The 19,170-nt window shown below is 38.2% G+C and overlaps 1 protein-coding gene across 5 annotated transcripts in view; it reads right to left on the bottom strand.

The window, feature by feature from the left end:
- EDA (ectodysplasin A) overlaps window positions 1-19,170 on the bottom strand; it is a 428,098-nt gene that overhangs the window by 120,652 nt on the left and 288,276 nt on the right. For 4 of the 5 annotated variants that reach the window (XM_048213337.2, XM_048213338.2, XM_026485790.4 and 1 more), the window contains exon 2: window positions 5,915-6,020. In XM_048213337.2, the coding sequence (XP_048069294.1) occupies window positions 5,915-6,020 (106 nt within the window). The remainder of the gene's footprint in view (window positions 1-5,914; window positions 6,021-19,170) is intronic. The other variant, XM_057312252.1, reaches the window with a different exon arrangement.

Genomic DNA, 19,170 nt, shown 5'->3' with positions numbered 1-19,170 from the left:
TCGTAACTCTTCCTGTTTCAGTTTTTGAAGGTAATATGCTTCTAGGAATTTATCCTAGAAATTTCTTGTAGGTTGTTCAATTTGTTGGCATATGATTTTTCATAATATTCTCTTGTAATTGTTTATATTGCTCTGGTGCTGGTTGTTATTTTTCCTTCATTTCTGACTTCATTTATTTAAGTCATTTCTCTCTCTCTCTCTCTCTCTCTCTCATGAGTCTGGCTAAAGGTTTATCAATTTTGTTTATCTTTTTTTTTATTATTATGTTCACTTAGCCAACATATAGTACATCACTAGTTTTTGATGCAGGGTTCAACAATTCATTAGCTGCATATAACACCCAGTGCTCATCATAACACATGCCCTCCTTAATACCCATCACCTGGTTACCCCATCCCCCCACCCTCCTCCATTCTGTAACCCTCAGTTTGTTTCCTAGAGTCCAGAGTCTCTCATGGTGTCTCTCTCTCTCTCTCTCTTTCTCTGATTTCTTCCCATTCAGTTTCCCCTCCCTTCCCCTGTGTTCCTCCATGTTATTCCTTATGTTCCATATATGAGTGAAACCATATGATAATTGTCTTTCTCTGACTGACTTGTTTCACTTAGCATAATCTCCTCCAGTTCCATGTTATCTTTTCAGAGAATGAGCTCCTAGTTTCAGTGATCTGTTCTATTGTTTCTTCAGCCTCTATTTCATTTATTTCTGCTCTAATATTTATTATTTCTATCCTTCTGCTGACTTTTGGCTTTATTTGTTTTTATTTTTCTAGCTCCTTTAGGTTAAAGGTTGGGTTGTTTATTTGAGATTTTTCTTGCTTCTTGATGTAGGCCTGTATTTCTATAATCTTTCCTCTTAGAACAGCTTTTGCTGCATCCCAAAGATTTTGGATCATTTTTTCATTTTCATATGTCTTTATTTTTTTTATTTCCTTTTTGATTTCTTGATTGAAGAAATCATTAATTGTTTAGAAGCATGTTATTTAACCTCCATGTATTTGTGTTCGTTCTATATTTTTTTCTTATGATTGATTTCTGGTTTCATACTATTGTGGTCAAAAAAATGCACGATATGATTTCAATATTTTAAAACTTATTGATACTTGCTTAGTAGCCTAACATGTGATCTATTCTGGAGAATGTTCCATGTGCATTTGAAAAGAATGTGTATTCTACTGTTTTAGGATGGGATGTTCTAAATATATTTGTTAGGTCCATTTGGTCCAGAGTGTCATTGAAAGCCACTGTTTCCTTGTTGATTTTCTGTTTGGATGATCTATCCACTGTTGTAAGTGGGGTCTTAAAGTCCTCTATTATTATTTTATTACTGTTGGTTTCTTTTTTTATATCTGTTAACAATTACCTTTTGTATTTAGGTAGTCCTATATTGGGTACATAAATATTTACAATCGTTATATCCTCTTGTTGGATTGTTCCCTTTATCATTATGTAGTATCTTTCTTCTTTTTTTTTTAAACAAGGCTTTTCTTTCTTTCTTTCTTTCTTTCTTTCTTTCTTTCTTTCTTTCTCTCTTTTTCTTTTTTAAGAATTATTTATTTGAGAGAGAGAGAGAGCACACGAGGAAGCACACAGAGAAGTTAAGGGAAAAGCAGACTCCCCACCAAGTTCGGAGCCCATGATCCCAGGACCCTGGGATCATGACCTGAGCTGAAGGCAGACATTTAACTGACTGAGTCACCCAGGCGCCCCTATGTAGTGTCCATCTATGTCTCTTGTTACAGTCTTTGTCTTTAAGTCTGATTTTTCTGATAGAACTATTGCTACCTCAGTTTCCTTTTTGCTTCCATTTACATGGTAAATATTTTTCCATCCCTCCACTTTCAATCTGCATGACTCCTTAGGTCTGAAATTAGTCTCTTATAGGCAGCATTGCTTTTTTATACATTCAGTCACCTATGTCTTATGATTGGAGCATTTAGTCCACTTACATTCAAAGTAATTATAAATAGGTATATACTTAGTACCATTTTGTTACTTGTTTTGTGTTTTTTTTTAGTTCTTTTCTTTCTTTATTTGTTTTTTAAAAATATTTTATTTATTTATTTGAGAGAGAGAGAGCAAGAGCAAGTGCTGGAGTGGGGGGAGGGCCAGAGGGACAAGCAGACTCCCCACTAAATGGGGAGCCTGATGCAGTGCTGAATCTCAGAACCCTGAGATCATGCCCTGAACAGATGTCGGATGCTTAACTGACTGAGTCACCCAGGTGCCCCTCTTCTTTAGTTCTTTTCTTTTCCTTTCTTCTCTTGCTCTCTTCCCTCATGGTTTGATGGCTTTATTTAGTGATGTGCTTGGATTCCTTTATATTTTTTGTGTATCTATTATAGGTTTTTGATTTGTGGTTACCATTAGGTTCATGTATAATGTCTTATGCATATAGCAGTCTATATTCAGTTGACAGTCACTTAAGCTTAGACCCATTCTAAACCTCCTGCTCCTCCATTTTTACCTGACTGTATTCTTGATTCTTTCTCTGTACCACTTTACCCTGTATCTCCCCTGTTTCTCAAAAATGGTAATTCTACTAGTCCAGTACCTTAAGTCCAAAACTGTGGGGTCATCCTTGGCTCTTCTCGGTCTGTCATACTACTTATCTAATCAATCTGACAATCCTGCCAGCTATTCTTTTGAAATCTATCTAGAATCTGACCACTATCTTACCACTCACATTGTCCCCATCCTGGTCTAAAGCAACCTCATCTTTTCCCTGGATTATTGGTATACTCCCCTAAAAGGTCATCCTGCTTCTGTTCTTTCTTCCTGCATCGATTTTATCATTTATTTTATTAATTTTTTATTTTAATTCCAGTATAGTTAACATACAATGTTATATTAGTTTCAGGTGTACAATATAGTGATCACTAATTCCATACATCACCTGGGGCTTATCATGGCAAGTTCCCCCCTTAATCCCCATTTCCCCGGGCACCTCCCCTCTGATAACCATCACTTTGCTCTCCATAGATTGTTTCTTGTTTGTCTCTCTCATTTTTCCTTTGCTCATTTGTTTTGTTTCTTAAATTTCGCATATGAATGAAATCATATGGCATTTTTCTTTCTCCTACTTATTTCGCTTAGCATTATACTCTTTAGCTCCATCCACGTCATTGCAAATGGAGGATTTCATCATTTTTTATGGCTGAATGATATTCCACTGTGTATATATACCACATCTTTTTTATCCATTTTTTATCCATTCATCAACTTGGGCTGCTGCTATATCTTGGCTGTTGTGAATAATGCTGCTACAAACAGAGTGCTTTTGTATTCTTTGGGAAAATACCCAGTAGTGGGATTGCTGGATCATAGGGTAGTTCTATTTTTAACTTTCTGAGGAATCTTCATATTGTTTCCCAGAGTGGCTGCACCAGTTTGCATTCCCACGAACATTGCTTATAGCTATTTTCAATACAGCAGAAAGAGGGATTCTGTTAAAACAGAGGCCAGATCTTGTTGAATCTCTGCTCAAAATCCTCTAATTGGTCCCCATCTTACACAGTATAAATGGCAGAGTCCTTATCTTGTCTTACAAGGGTCTATATTTGACTTTGCCCACTGATCTCATTTCCTTCCCTCTCTTTCTTGCCCACTCTGCTCCTAGCCATACTGATCTTTCTAGAACATACCAAGAAATTTTCTGCTAGAGAGCATTTGCATTTACTATTTCTTCCCTCTCTCCTCCTCCTCAAAATATATGCAGGGCCCATACCTTCATTTCCCTCCGAACTCTTCTCAAATGTTTCCTTATTAAAGGGACCCTCCCTGATAACTTTGCAGCAAATAATGTGACTTTCTCTCCCTTTTCCTCTGCTATATTTCTTTCCACAACATTTACCACCACCAGTTTTATTTATTGTCCATGAACATAGGGGAAGGGAAGGAAAAATAAAATGACATAAAAACAGAGAGGGAGGCAAACCATAAGGGACTCTTAACTATGGAGAACAGACTGACGGTTGCTGGAGGGGAGGTCAGTGGGGGGGATGGGCTAAATGGGTGATGGGCATTAAAGAGGGAACTTGTTGGGATGAGCACTGGGATATGTAAGTGATGAATCACTAAATTCTTCTCCTGAGACCAATACTACACTATATGTTAACTAACTTGAATTTAAATTAAAAAAAGAAGAAAAATGTCTGGTATTGCATTAGAAATTGGGCATGAACACATAGTGACTAAAATCTAGTGACTATCAGACCAGGAGAAAATGAGATAAGGAGTGCTACAAATTAATAAGAGAAGCTTCTGCCTTGTCCAGAGAGAAAGAAATACTTCATATCAAAACAGAATAAACACTATAAAGGAGATCAGTAGCAGAGATCCAGATAAAGTGGTTTGGGAGAGAGGAAGAATCTTCCTTCTTTAAGAGAAAACTTGGGAGACCAGATGAAGAGGTATACTTTAGAATATATAAGACTTCCCACTGCAGACCATGCCCCCTGCAGAAGGTAATATTGCTCTTAGCACCCTCCCCTCTCCTCCTTAGCAACCAGGGAATATGAAAGATTTGGTGGTTCTAGAAATAGCCTCAGGGGACGAGTTGAAGAGAGAAAAACCTACATGTATCAAAGGGTGAGATGATTAGGAGAGGAAAAGGACAATGATTCTCAGTTCTCAGCTTTACCATAGCCTTCTGAAGACTTCCAGGAAACTGGCTGCATATATGAATAATGGGTGCCTTTTACTTCATGGACCACATTTCCTAGGCTTGAACTTGGCCACCAATTATATGTAAAGTGTCTGCTCTAAAGAATGGCCCCACTGGTCCAGTTCTCCATTCAAGTGCTCAATAATGCTGCCACCTCCAGAGACTAGAACATTCCACTTGTCATATTTCTCTGGCTGTCCTTTTTTATTACAGAGTTCTTGTTGTGAGCCCTTTTCAGATTTCATTTAATTCTACACCTTCTTGCTCCTACTGACAAATTCCTGGCCCCATTCCTTCAATAGCTCCTACCTTCTGGAACTGCTTCCGTCATTGGCCCTTACTCATATTGACAAATATCAGCTTAAAAATCTCATTTTCATCTTTAGATAGTCATATTGTTTTCTAACCCCCACCTGACATATATCTTTGGCAGATGTAGCCAGACACATGCTGTCTTTAAATCCAGATGGCTTTGCAGCAGTCCAGAGCTCTGCATTCTACAAATTCCTGTGCCAAGGAGGTACATTTTGTCATTTGACAGAGTGACATTGAAACAACATTCAAAGACCCTGCCCAGGAGCTAGTGCAACATTTTGTTATGCCCCACAAAATGCATAGCTAGTTAACTCAAAACTGTTTCACCCTCAGTAAGAAAGGTTTTAATGGCACATCATAATCTTGCTGAAAAGGAAATCAACATCATCAACATCATCAAACACCAACAATTTGCCAGGTACTAGGCTAGATTCTAGAGTTATACAAAGATAAATGAACCCCTACCCTCAAGGAGCTTATAGATGAATTCTAAAAGCTCTAATTCATGTTTGAGCATGGTGGCTGATACCAACATTGACATGATTACCATTGGGATTAACACATCGTGCAAGTGCTACCACGACACTTCCAAGAATAGGACTGAATCCTCTTGGTGGACTTAGATATGGGGTGTCCCCAGGAGAAATGAGGTCCTTATGGAGTGTGATCTTGAGAGATATAAATGTTACCATGGCTCTCAGATATACTGTGAAAGGACTGAAAATATCTGGGGTTGGAGAAGAGAGGATCCTTGTATAGCCAGCTTTATGTCAAGCTTTATGGACTGATTTGTAGATTAGGCTGGGAAAACACTTCTGTGACCTTTGGTCTATGGACAATATGTGAGACAGTGAAGAACACTTGAGAAGGTAGTTCTCAGAAGGGTACTTGTCATTTATCACAACATGTGATAAAAGATCACCCAAACAGACTTACCATCCGCACCTTCATTGCTTTTGCTTCTTTTATTGCGGCGAACATGCCTACTTTCCTCTTCAGAGTATGATTTTTCTTCAGGGAAGAAGAAATTCAGAAGGGCCATCTACAAAAATAAAAAGCAGATGAGTCAAAGGTTGACCCCAGTCAACCACAGCCAACATAAAAAAACTGGCTTTCTGTAGACAGTCTAACATTACCTTAGATCAGTGTGTCTAAAACCTGAGCCCATCTTCTCCTCCACTCTACAAATATATTTAATTTTTTTTGGGGGGGGGATAACTTAGCTTTATTTTTATTGCAAAACTTTTTTTTTAAAGATTTTATTTATTTATTCGACAGAGATAGAGACAGCCAGCGAGAGAGGGAACACAAGCAGGGGGAGTGGGAGAGGAAGAAGCAGGCTCCCAGTGGAGGAGCCTGACGTGGGGCTCGATCCCAGAACTCCAGGATCACGCCCCGAGCCGAAGGCAGACGCCCAACCGCTGTGCCACCCAGGCACCCCTATTTTTATTGCAAAACTTTAAACAATATAAAAATATAAAGAATAAAGTAAAAATAAAAAATCTCATCTCTCCTAGATAACCACCATTATATTTCTGTACATATATTTTTTATATAAGTGAGATTATTTTCATTTGGTTTTATACTGCTTATAGCCTGTTTTCTTCATTCAAAAATATATATTCTATGGTCCAAATAGCTCTATGTCTTTATGTTTAATGGCCACATTGTATTTCATGATATGGATGTGCCATCACTGCCATCAGTTATTATTATTTTTTTAGCATATAGTGTAGTATTGGTCTCAGACGAATTTAGTGATTCATCACTTACATATAACACCCAGTGCTTATCCCAACAAGTTGCCTCTTTAATGCCCATCACCCATTTAGCCCATCCCCCCCACTGACCTCTGCTCCAGCAACAATCAGTCTGTTCTCTATAGTTAAGAGTCCCTTATGGTTTGCCTCTCTCTCTGTTTTTATCTTATTTTATTTTTCCTTCCCTTCCCCTATGTTCATCTGTCTTGATTCTTAAATTCCACATATGAGTGCAATCATGTATTTGTCTTTCTCTGACTGACTCTTATTTCACTCAGCATAATACACTGTAGTTCTATCCACATTGTTGCAAATGGCTAGATTTCATTCTTTTTGATTGCTGAGTAATCTTTTATTGAATATATATACCACATCTTCTTTATCCATTCATCAGTCAATGGACATTTGGGCTTTTTCCATAATTTGGCTATTGTTGATGGTGCCACTATAAACAATGGGGTGCATGTGCCCCTTTGAATCAGCACTTTGGATCCTTTGGATAAATAACTAGTAGTACATTTGCTAGGTGGTAGGGTAGTTCTATTTTTTAGCTTTTGAGGAACCTCCATACTGTTTTCCAGAGTGGCTGCACCAGTTTGCATTCCCACAAACTATGCAAAAGTGTTCCCCTTTCTCTGCATCCTTGCCAACATCTGTTGTTTTCCTATACTGTTAATTTCAGCCATTCAGAACAGCTGTGAGGTGGTATCTCCTTGTGGTTTTGATTTGTATTTCCCTGATGATGAGTGATGTTGAGCATCTTTTCATGTGTCTGTTAGCTATCTGGATGCCTTCTTTGGAGAAATGTCCGTTCATGTCTTCTGCCCATTTTTTTAAAATGTTTTTTTATTATATTATGTTAGTCACCATACAGTACATCCCTGGTTTCTGATGTAAAGTTCAATGATTCATTAGTTGCGTATAACACCCAGTGCACCATGTAATACGTGCCCTCCTTACTACCCATGTCCGTTCATGTCTTCTGCCCATTTCTTAACTGGACTTTATTTTTTGGGTATTGAGTTTGATTAAGTTCTTTATAGGTTTTTTGATACTAGCCCTTTATCAGATATGTCATTTGCAAATATCTTCTCCCATTCCATTGGTTGCTGTTTAGTTTTATTGATTGTTTCCTTTGCTGTGCAGAAACTTTTTATCTTTATGAGGTCCCAAAAGTTCATTTTTGCTTTTGTTTCTCTTGCCTCCGGAGACATGCCTAGTAAGAATTTGCTGTGGCCAAGGTCAAAGAGGTTGCTGCCTGTTTTCTCCTCTAGTAATTTGATGGTTCCCTGTCTTACATTTAGGTCTTTCATCCATTTTGAATTTATTTTTGTATATAGGTATAAGAAAGTGGTCCAGTTTCATTCTTCTGTGTGTTGCTGTCCAGTTTTTCCAACACCCTTTGGTGAAAAGACTGTCTTTTTTCCACTGGATATTCTTTCCTGCTTTGTTGAAGATTAGCTGACCATACAGTTGTGGGTTCTCTGTTTTGTTCCATTGATCTGTGTGTCCGTTTTTGTGCCAGTACCATACTTTGTTGATGATTACAGCTTTGTAATATACCTTGAAGTCTGGGACTGTGATGCCTCCAGCTTTGGTTTTCTTTTTCAACATTACTTTGGCTATTTGGGATCTTTTGTGGTTCCATACAAATTTTAGGATTGTTTGTTCTAGCTCTGTGAAAAATGCTAGTGGTATTTTGATAGGGATGGCACTGAATGTGTAGATTGCTTTGGGTAGTATAGACATTTTAACAATATTTGTTCTTCCAATCCATGAGCATGTAAAGTTTTTCCACTTCTTTGTGTCATCTTCAGTTTCTTTCATCAGTGTTTTATAGTTTTCAGAGTACAGATCTTTTACCATTTGGTGAGGTTTATTCCAAGGTGTCTTATGATTTTAGATGCAGTGGTAAATGGGACCTACTCCTTGATTTCTCTTTCTGGTGCTTCATTATTGGTGTATAGAAATGCAACAGATTTTGGTATGCTGATTTTATAGCCTGACACTTTGCTGAATGCATGAATCCTTTCTATTGATTTTTTGGTGGAGTCTTTTGGGTTTTCTACATAGAGTATCATGTCTTCTGGTAAGAGTGAAAGTTTGACTTCTTCCTTGCCCATTTGGATGCCTTTTATTTCTTTTTGTTGTCTGATTGATGACGCTAGGAGTTCCAGTACTATGTTGAACTACAATGATGAGAGTGGACATCCCTGTTGTATTCCTCACCTTGGGGGAAAAGCTCTGTTTCTCCCCATTGAGGTTGACAGTAGCTGTGGGTCTTTCGTATATGGCCTTTATTATGTTGAGCTATGTTCCTTCTATACCTACTTTCTTGAGGGATTTTTATCACTTTGTCAAATGCTTTATCTGCATCTATTGAGAGGATCATATGGTTCTTGTCCTTTCTTTTATTTATGCAGTGTATCACATTGATTGATTTGTGGATATTGAACCACCATTGCAGCCCAAGGATAAATCCCATTTGGTTGTGTGGAATAATCCTTTTAATGTACTGTTGGATCCTATTGAGTAGTATCATGTTGAGAATTTTTGCATCCATGTTCAACAGGGCTATTGGTCTGTAATTCTCCTTCTCAGTGGGGTCTTTGGTTTTCAGATCAAGGTAATGCTGGCCTCCTAGAGTGAGTTTGGAAGTTTTCCTTCCATTTCTATTTTTTTGGAACAGCTTCAGAAAAATAGGTATCAATTCTTCTTTAAGTATTTGGTAAAATTCCCCTAGGAAGCCATCGGGACTCTTGTTTGTTGGGAGATTTTTGATTACTGATTTAATTTCTTCGCTGGTTATGGGTCTGTTCAAATTTTCTATTTCTTCCTGTTTCAGTTTTGGTAGTTTATATGTTTCTAGGAATTTATCCATTTTTTTCCAGATTGTCCAATTTGTTGACATATATTTGCTCATAATATTCTCTTATAATTTTTGGTATTTCTATGGTGTTTGTTCTGATCTCTCTTCTTTCATTTGTGATTTTATTCATTTGGGTGTTTTGTCTTTTCTTTTTGATAATCTGGCCTAGGGGGTTATCAATTTTGCTAATTCTTTCAAAGAACCAGTTCATAGTTTCACTGATCTGTTCTACCATTTGTTTTTTTTTTTAAATTTCTATATCATTTATTTCTTCTCTAATTTTAGTTATTTCCCTTCTTCTTCCGGTTTTGGGCTTTATTTGCTGTTCTTTTTCCAGCTCCTTTAGTTAAGAGGTTAGACTGTGTATCTGAGACTTTTCTTGCTTCTTGAGTAAGGCCTGTATTGTTATATACTTCCCTGTTATGACCACCTGTGCTGTATCCCAAAGGCTTGGGAGTGTTGTGTTTTCATATTCATTTGCTTCCATACATTGTTTTATTTCTTCTTCAATTTCCTGGTTAACCCATTCGTTCTTTAGTAGAGTGTTCTTTAACCTCCATGTGTTTATGGTCTTTCCAAATTTTTTCTTATGGTTGACTTCAAATTTCATAGTGATGTGATCTAAAAATATGCATGGTATGATCTCAATATTTTTCTACTGGGTGAGGCCTGATTTGTGACTTAGTATGTGATCTCTTCTGGAGAATGTCTTATGTGCACTTGGAAAGAATGTGTATTATGCTGCTTCAGGATGGATTGTTCTGCATATAGCTGTTAAGTCCATTTGGTCTAGTGTGCCATTCCAAGCCATTGTTTCCTTGTTGATTTTCTGCTTAGATGATCTCCCATTGATATAAGCGGGGTGTCAAAGTCCACCACTGTCATTGTATTATTATCAATGTGTTTCCTTAAGTTTGTTATTAATTGATTTAAATATTTGGGTGCTCCCAAGTTGAGGGCATAAATATTTAGAATCGTTAGATCTTCTTCATCTCTTATTACAGTTTTTGGTTTAAAATCTAGTTTGTCTGATTATGTATGGCTACTCCAGCTTTCTTTTGATGTCCATTACCATGATAGTTGATTCTTCACACCCTCACTTTCAACCTGGAGATGTCTTTGGGTCTAAAATCAGTCTCTTGTAAACAGCATATTGATGGGTCTTTTTTTTTATTCATTCTGATACTTTACTTCTTTTGATTGGAGCATTTAGACAATTTACAGAGTAATTACTGATAGATACGAATTTACTGCTATTGTATTACCTGTGAAGCCACTGTTTCTGTAGATTATCCTTGTTTCTTTCTAGTCTTTGTTGCTTTTGGTCTCTCTTTCCCACTCAAAGGGTCCCCTTTAATGTTTCTTGCAGAGTTGGTTTAGTGTCCATAAACTCCCTTAGTGTTTGCTTGTCCTGGAAACTCTTTCTCTCTCCTTCTATTCTGAATGACAGTCTTGCTGGATATAGTATTCTTGGCTGCATATTTTTCCCATTTAGCACGTTGAATATATCATGCCACTTTCTTCTGGCCTGTCACGTTTCTGTGGAGAGATCTTCTGCTAATCTTATGTGTCTATCCTTGTAGCCTAATGATTTTTTGTCCTTAGCTGCTTTCAGAATTCTCTCTCTCTCTTTTTGTATTTTGTAAGTTTCAGTATGATATATCTTGGTGTCGACGTGTTTTTGTTGATTTTTGAGGGGAGTTCCCTGTGACTCTTGGACTTGAATGGCTGTTTCCTTCTCTAGTTTAGGGAAGTTTTCAGCTATAATTTATTCAGACAAGATCGGGCACATTCAGGGTGGTATGGCTGTAGACTTCAGCTATAATTTATTCAAATAAACCTTCTGCCCTTCTTTCCCACCCTTCTTCTTCTGGGACTCCTATGATATGGATATTATTGTGCTTTGTGGAATCACTGTGTTCCCTAAGTCTATATTCATGATCTAATAGTTTTCTTTTCCTCTTATTTTCAGCTTCATTATTTTCCATAATTTTATCTTCTATATCACCTATTTGTTCCTCTACTTTTTCTACCCTCATTGTGATTACAAGTTGGTTTTGCATCTTAGTTATAGCATTTTTTATTTTGGCCTGACTAGTTTTTAGGTCTTTTATCTCTGCACCCAGAGTTTCTCTGGTGTCTTTTACGCTTCTTTCAAGCCCAGCTAGTTGCCTTATGATGGTTGTTCTAAATTCTTGTTCAGATATATTGCTTATATCTGTTTTGAGCAAATCCCTGGCTGTGATTTTTTCTCAATCTTTTGAGAATTCCTGATCTTGTCATTTTATCTAGGTTTCTGTCTTCTATGTGTTATGAAGGTTTGTTATGTTTCCTACTCCTGAGAGTAATACTATATTAAGAAGGTGTCATACACTGTCCAGGGACTGGTGCTTCAGGAAGTGTTTCTGTGTATGCTGTGTGCACTCTGCTGTTGTGTTTGGCTGCTCTTTTCTACAGTTCAGTCATGTGCAGAGTTTGTCCTTGCAGTGGGTGTTTGGACTTTTAACTTGGTGTCCTCTGATTTGTTTGTTAAGATAAGTCTGACAAAAAAAAAAGCCTGATCCAAGAAAAAAAGAAAAGAAACAAAACAGCAAACAGACAAACAAAAAACTATAAGCCTGATTCCAAAGAAAAAGAAATAAGGAAAAAAGAAAAAAAAAGAAGCATGATCCAAAAAAAGAGAAAAGGAAACAAACCAAGAACAAAAAACTAGAAGCCTGATTCCAAAGAAAAAAGAAGGGGCGCCTGGGTGGCACAGCGGTTAAGCGCCTGCCTTCAGCTCAGGGCATGATCCTGGCATTATGGGATCGAGCCCCATATCAGGCTCTTCCGCTATGAGCCTGCTTCTTCCTCTCCCACTCCCCCTGCTTGTGTTCCCTCTCTCGCTGGCTGTCTCTATCTCTGTCAAATAAATAAATAAAATCTTAAAAAAAAAAAGAAAAAAGAAAATAAAAATTAAAAAAGGAAAAAAAAAAAAGAAAGAAAGCCTGGTCCTTTTTCCACCAGAAGTAAAACTGACACTTTGGAGCACTCTATGATCAGTAGGCTTGTACATGTGTGGGGGGCCTGTGTTGGTCTTCTGAGAGAGAGGCCTGCTGTGCTGCCTCATAGTCAGACCTGCCCTAGTAAAGATGTTCCTGTAGGGTGCAGGGGTCAGGGTCTGGTGTGAGTCCAGCCTCCACTGGAGGCGCTGTGTTGCTCTCTGAAGTCTGATTGTGCCAGTGGGTGGGGGAAGGGGGTTGGGGGGGTGGAATATCTCATCACCCCACCTTCTCGCCCCAGGTAGGGGAGCTCCCAGCCATTGCTATTCAGGAGGCCCTCACAGAAAAGTGAACAATCTCCCCTCCAGTGTCCCAGGCTTTTGTCAGATCCCTGCACTCAACCTGTCTGTGCCTGGGCCATTGGCATGTCTGGCCACAGTTCTATGTTTTATCTTTGGCCAGCAGCTGGTATTCAAAACTCCAACTCTTAAGGGACTGGGCAAGATGCAGATATGCTCCCCTCCCCCAGAGAAGAGACTCATAGTACTGTGCCAGACACTGTTCTGTCCCAGAAAAGCAGTCATGTGGTCGCACCAGTGCCTGAAGTCTATGGTGAAGCACAGCAAAAAGCTACAACCAGGTTACCTACCCTCAGTGTGCCTCTGTCCCCTGCAGTTGAATGGCTGCTCAATGGCACCCACCCGGTGGGCCTTTTGTCCTTGGAGAGGCAATATACCCTCTTCCAAATGTACTCCAGGAAGGGGAATATTCTCTCCTAATGTGACCCAGCAGATCCCCCTACCATGGTATCTCGCATGAACATTATGTGCTATTCTCTCTCCTGCTCTCTTGCTCTCTCCCCAACTTCTCTCCATGAGAAGGGCTCCCTCCCCTCCACAGCACCATGGCTTCTTTTCTCCAATTCATATCTCCAAACCCCGTGTCTGCCATGTTCTCTCCCTCTAATTGTGCAAATTGTTTTCTTATCAGATCGATTTCCTAGTTGTTCAAAATGATTTGCTGTTGATCTAGCTATTTTTGAGGGATAAGGCAGGCCCAGGGTCCCCCTACTACTTCACCATCTTAACTCCTCCTCTACCCCAAATCCTTTTACTTTTGATGCATTATTCCAATCATTCCCACCATGAAACTGTGGTTAATCTCTGAATCCCTTCTCTTCTGCTCCAAATATCTAATAAGTAATCCTTCAAGTCCCATTTTTCCACACAGTTCTGGGGTTCAGAGAGCTCAGTCACAAATTTCTAACTTCCGGGGCGCCTGGGTGGCACAGCGGTTAAGCGTCTGCCTTCAGCTCAGGGCGTGATCCCGGCGTTATGGGATCGAACCCCACATCAGGCTCCTCCGCTATGAGCCTGCTTCTTCCTCTCCCACTCCCCCTGCTTGTGTTCCCTCTCTCGCTGGCTGTCTCTATCTCTGTCGAATAAATAAATAAAATCTTAAAAAAAAAAAAAACAAATTTCTAACTTCCCTCACATACGGTACTGATGTCTGCCCAGAATTAGACTTCAGGTTGTTCCTCCCTCTGGGACTTCATTATTACACATCCACAACTTTTCCACATTCTTATTTGTGCTGAACTTTTGGTTTGTTCCCAGAATGCTATGCATCCAATTATGATTGGATAGTACTAGTTATGTCAACATTCTTCTGGGAGTTAGCCATGACAAAGCACACAAGTATTTTCTTCCTTTCCTAGACTCCACAGAACTCCTACAGCACTCGTAGTATATAAGACTCATGTTGGTACTTAGTCCCCTACTGTCTTGTGATGATCTCTCATAATAATACAATGTTTCATATGTGAATGGGCCTGGTTTCACTAATGATATTCATAGCTTAAATACATACTTGTTTAAGTCAATCATAATCTTGCAGTATGAGTGCTTCTTTTTAAAAAGATTTTATTTATTTATTTGACAGAGAAAGAGGGAGAGCATAAGCAGGGGGAGTGGCAGGCAGAGGGAGAGGGAGAAGCAGGCTCCCTGCTGAGCAGGGAGCCCAATGTGGGGCTTGATCCCAGAACCCTGGGATCACGACCTGAGCTGAAGGCAGACGCTTAACTGACAGAGCCACCCCACTTCTTTGTGGTTAAAAAAATATGCTTGAGGTAAACTGTGGACTGAATAGTAGGATTGAGAGTGATTCTTATCCTGACTCTGACACTTACAGCTGTGTTACCTTGGACAAGTTATTTAAATCTTAATTTTCTCATCTGTAAATAGGGATAATAATAGTACAATGCTCATAAAGTAGTTGTAGGATTAGTACAATATCCAGCATTTAATATGCATTCAATAATTGCTAGTATTACTATTATTAAAATTAATCTCCAATTATACTGGTTAGATTGTTTGAGGTTTAAAAAAGAAGAAGTAAATCTGCATTTTCATCCTAGTGTTAGTTCAAAAAACAATTCCAGAATCCTCATGTCTGCTGCATCTCTAATTGGGAAAAAATGGATGGGACATAAGAAGGCCTTACCATTCCAAACAAACTTTCTTCAAAATCCTGTGATTTATTGTTTACATAGAACAATTACACCCAATAGCCTTACTGTACATGATTAGTGTCTTGCAGAATACATTCATGTATTAGATATAAAATTAACAAATGAATGTATCATCTCCAACGTGCCATAGGGTTGTATTTAAAAACATTTAGATTGAACTATATGAAATTATTATTATTTTTTAAAGATTTTATTCATTTATTTGACAGAGAGAGAGAGAGACAGCCAGTGAGAGAGGGAACACAAGCAGTGGGAGTGGGAGAGGAAGAAGCAGGCTCCCAGCGGAGCAGAGAGCCCGATGCAGGGCTCGATCCCAGGACCCTGGGATCATGACCTGAGCTGAAGGCAGATGCTTAACAATTGAGCCACCCAGGCGCCCCAAACTATATGAAATTATTGTTTTGTGTCCAAAATGCTTGAATATCAATAATTTCACACAGTTCAACTACACAGTATTTTTAAATCACTTGATTGGAATTTAAAATGGATTTTCCCATAGAATCAACTTAATAAAGTCTGGCTGGGTTTCCAAATAAAGCCCATAAACAGTTACTTAATCTACAATATAAATAAGCTACCATATTACTAATAATATAAACCCAAACAGCTATTTACAATAAAATCTCAATCATTTGCAACTCTACAAGAACAAGTCATTCTGGATAGAAGAGTTTTCTTGATAAATTTGCTGAAACTTTGGCTATTTGGATAGAAACTTGTCTACAATCTATGATTTAACTGAGGGTTTACTGAATATGTAGAAGACTATTTGCTTGTACAGTAAATCGCCCTAATCCACTATGGTTTCTAAAAAGTACAATTGTATTATAGTGCAATACATACTTTGTTAGAATTGTACAGTTCTCTGAAAGCAAGAGAAAAGCATCTAATACAGACTGGGAGTGGACAAGGCTTCTTGGAGGAGGTGCTACCTCTGAGTCCTGAAGGATGTTGAGGATTCAGTGGTGAATGGGAATCCAAAAAGGAATTCTAGGCAAAGAGAACATTGCGTTTAGAGGTTCAGAGGAAAGAGAATGGCAGTTTTTGAAAACACAAGTACCTTAGAATAAATGGTAGGAGGTGGGGAGGGATGGCAAAAAATGAGCCAAGAGACATTAAATAAGGGCCAGATGTTAAGAAATTTAGGCTTTATCCTGCAGGAGGCGGTATCCTCTGAAGGTTTTTCCTTTGTAAATTTTTCTACCTTATGAAAATTTGAGCCATAATTTATAGAAAGCAAAATGCACACATTTTAAGCATACAGTTTGAGGGGTTTTGAAAAACACATACTTTTGTAACCACCACCAAAATCAAGATATAGTATATTTCTATCACCCCAGAATTTTCCCTTGTGACCCTTCCAGTCATTCTTCAGCTCTGTCCCCTAATCCAGGAAACCACTGTTTTGATTTCTACCACCATAACTTAGTTTTTCTCATTCTAGAACTTCAAGTATATGGAATCATAGAATGTGATTGAATTATTTTTGTGTGTTGTTTCTTCCTTTTAACATAATGTCAATGAAACTCATCCATGTTCTTTTGGGTATCAGTAGTTCCTTCCTTTTTATTGCTGAATAATATTTTATAATATTGATGCACCATAATTTTTAATGCATTCACCTGTTGAGGGACATTTGTGTTAATTCCAGTTTGGGGCTATTATGAATAAAGTTGATATGAGCATTAACGTATGAGTCTTTCTGGGGACATATGTTTTCATTTTTCTTGGGTAAACACCTCAGGGTAGAACTTCTGGGTTATACGGTATATATTTGTTGTGAGGAACTGCTAAACTGTTTACCAGAATAACTGTACCATTTTATACTCCCATCAGCAATGTATGAGAGTTCAAGTTCTATGCATCTTTACTATACTTGACATTGTCAATATTCTAAATTTTAACCATTCTTGTGGATGTAGTGTTTCATTGTGGTTGGTTTATGAATTATTAACTTTTTAAAAATGCTTTTTTCCCCTCTTGTAGTCAATTATCAGATTTCACTTCACCTACCTATAACATCTTTTCCAGTCCCTTTAAATTACTGCTTATAGTCTGCTATAGGCTTGACATTTTGTTAAAACTAATTAGAATCATGTACAAACAGAATAAACAGGTGGTCAGTGCATTTTTGAATGGTTTTTCCAATAAGTAAGATGTATATTCTCCGGCAGTTTCGAGGCCATTTGTTTACTGCTTGATTCCTGGTTGTATTCTGGATAAGTGAACTTGTCCAGGTAACTGAGTTTTACACAAGTATGTTATTAGAGTATAATGCTATTTTTAGGGGAAATGTATTTTGAAGTCCAAATGGACACCCTCCTTGCCATCACCAACTACAGTTACATATTCTGTGTTCCCTCATGGTCTCAGTTTCTATGGGTGTTGTGATAGGGCCTCTAGCACGTTCTTGTGCCCTGGTGGCCATAGTAGGAGAACGTGCTCATATAATAATTGTTCCAAAGGATCTGATGGGAGTTTGTGAGAATTCAAGTTCCCAGAGGAGGAGGGCTAAGGGAGAAACAAAGTCCTTCAGATAGCAGAAACAACCGTAGATCCCACGGGTAGTAGGAGTAGCTTAAAGTCCCTTAAGAGAGACTACTGATTAGTATGGAACATCCACAAATCAAGTGTTTATTAGAAGCCACTGCCTGTATATGAAAATGCTTTAAATATAGTTTCTATTTTCTCAACAAAAAACAGATGAAAACAATATGAAACACTACTTAGACTGAAAGAAGATCCCTATTCATAATGCTCTTATTTGAGTCTCAATTAGAGGTAGGATGAGAAACTATCCTGTTTAGTATAACGGCAAAGACAAAAATCAGTGGCTGCTCATAGAAAAAGTCTACAATTCTAGCTGGAGTTTTGCATTCAGTAGCAAGGCCTCCAGAGGCAAGTTGCAGAATATGAACAAAACAGCCTTCTCTCTTTGAATATTGCTTTCCTATTGCACAAGGGAGGAGGCATCAGGAATGTTGGCCACAGCCAGACATTTTGCTCAGGGGAAAAAAATCTAATTCTTTACACTTTATTAACTGATTACACCCTTGTTTCCTATGGTAAAATTACATGGTAAACAGCACCTGCAGATTATAGGGATCTCAGCTGGAAATAATTCGTTAGCAGTGAGACATGAGGGATATACCCATTACTGCTAGTGACTCTCCAGATATTGCTACATACTTTTTTTTCCTAATATCTAAACCACAAAATTGTTGGGTACTTTTTTCTCTTTTTACCATGACATAGAATAAATTTAATTCATTTTATATTTTACAGTTAATGTATTTGATTGCATATATAATTCATAGAAAATTATTAAGAAACTTCTTGGGAGTAGAGGCACACAGAAGGCCCCTAATAAATATCTATCTGTTGGAAGAATAATAGGACTATCAATAAACCATTCCTTAAAGCCAGAATTTTATTGAACCCTAATTGGCCCTCACTACTTAGGATTAACCATGGCAAGGTAGACTAAAAACTCATAACTACTGTTGGCAGTAATCAAATCAAAGGGATCTTGAGAGTGAGAGACTTGGTAGGTCAGTGGCTCTCAAACTTTGTTGTGCATCAGAATCACTAGGCATGAGTGTTAAAATGTAGAATCCTGGGCCTTTCCCTCCCCCAAATTTAGATTGAGTAGGCTGAGGTGAGACCCTACAGTCTGATTTTTCAACTTGCTCACTATGGGATTTTGACGCAGGAGACCCCTGAACCACATTTAGAGAAACTGCTATATTGTTCATTCCTTAACTGGTTCGTTATCTGGAGACCGAAAAGTCTGTCTTTTTTTGCTTAGGGCTTTCACACAGATCATGGTTTTCACCTTTTATTCTGTCATTCCTAGACTTAATCTGTTTATAGAAACCGGTACTTCATCTCTCTCAAGAGGAGGTGGGTACCTACCAGGATTTCTAAAATTGGCAAACCATTGATTTTTTAAAAAGATTTTTCTTTCAATGTTCTTAAATAAGTCTATTTTGCTTATTGCAACCACTGCCATCACTACCATCACCCATCGGCAATCACCAGGGATCTTCAAA

The sequence above is a fragment of the Ursus arctos genome, chromosome X (assembly GCF_023065955.2).
Source record: "Ursus arctos isolate Adak ecotype North America chromosome X, UrsArc2.0, whole genome shotgun sequence".
In the NCBI taxonomy this organism is placed as follows: Eukaryota; Metazoa; Chordata; class Mammalia; order Carnivora; family Ursidae; genus Ursus; species Ursus arctos.
The sequence above is the reverse complement of the archived record's forward strand: the minus strand, read 5'-3'. Positions and strand labels throughout refer to the sequence as shown.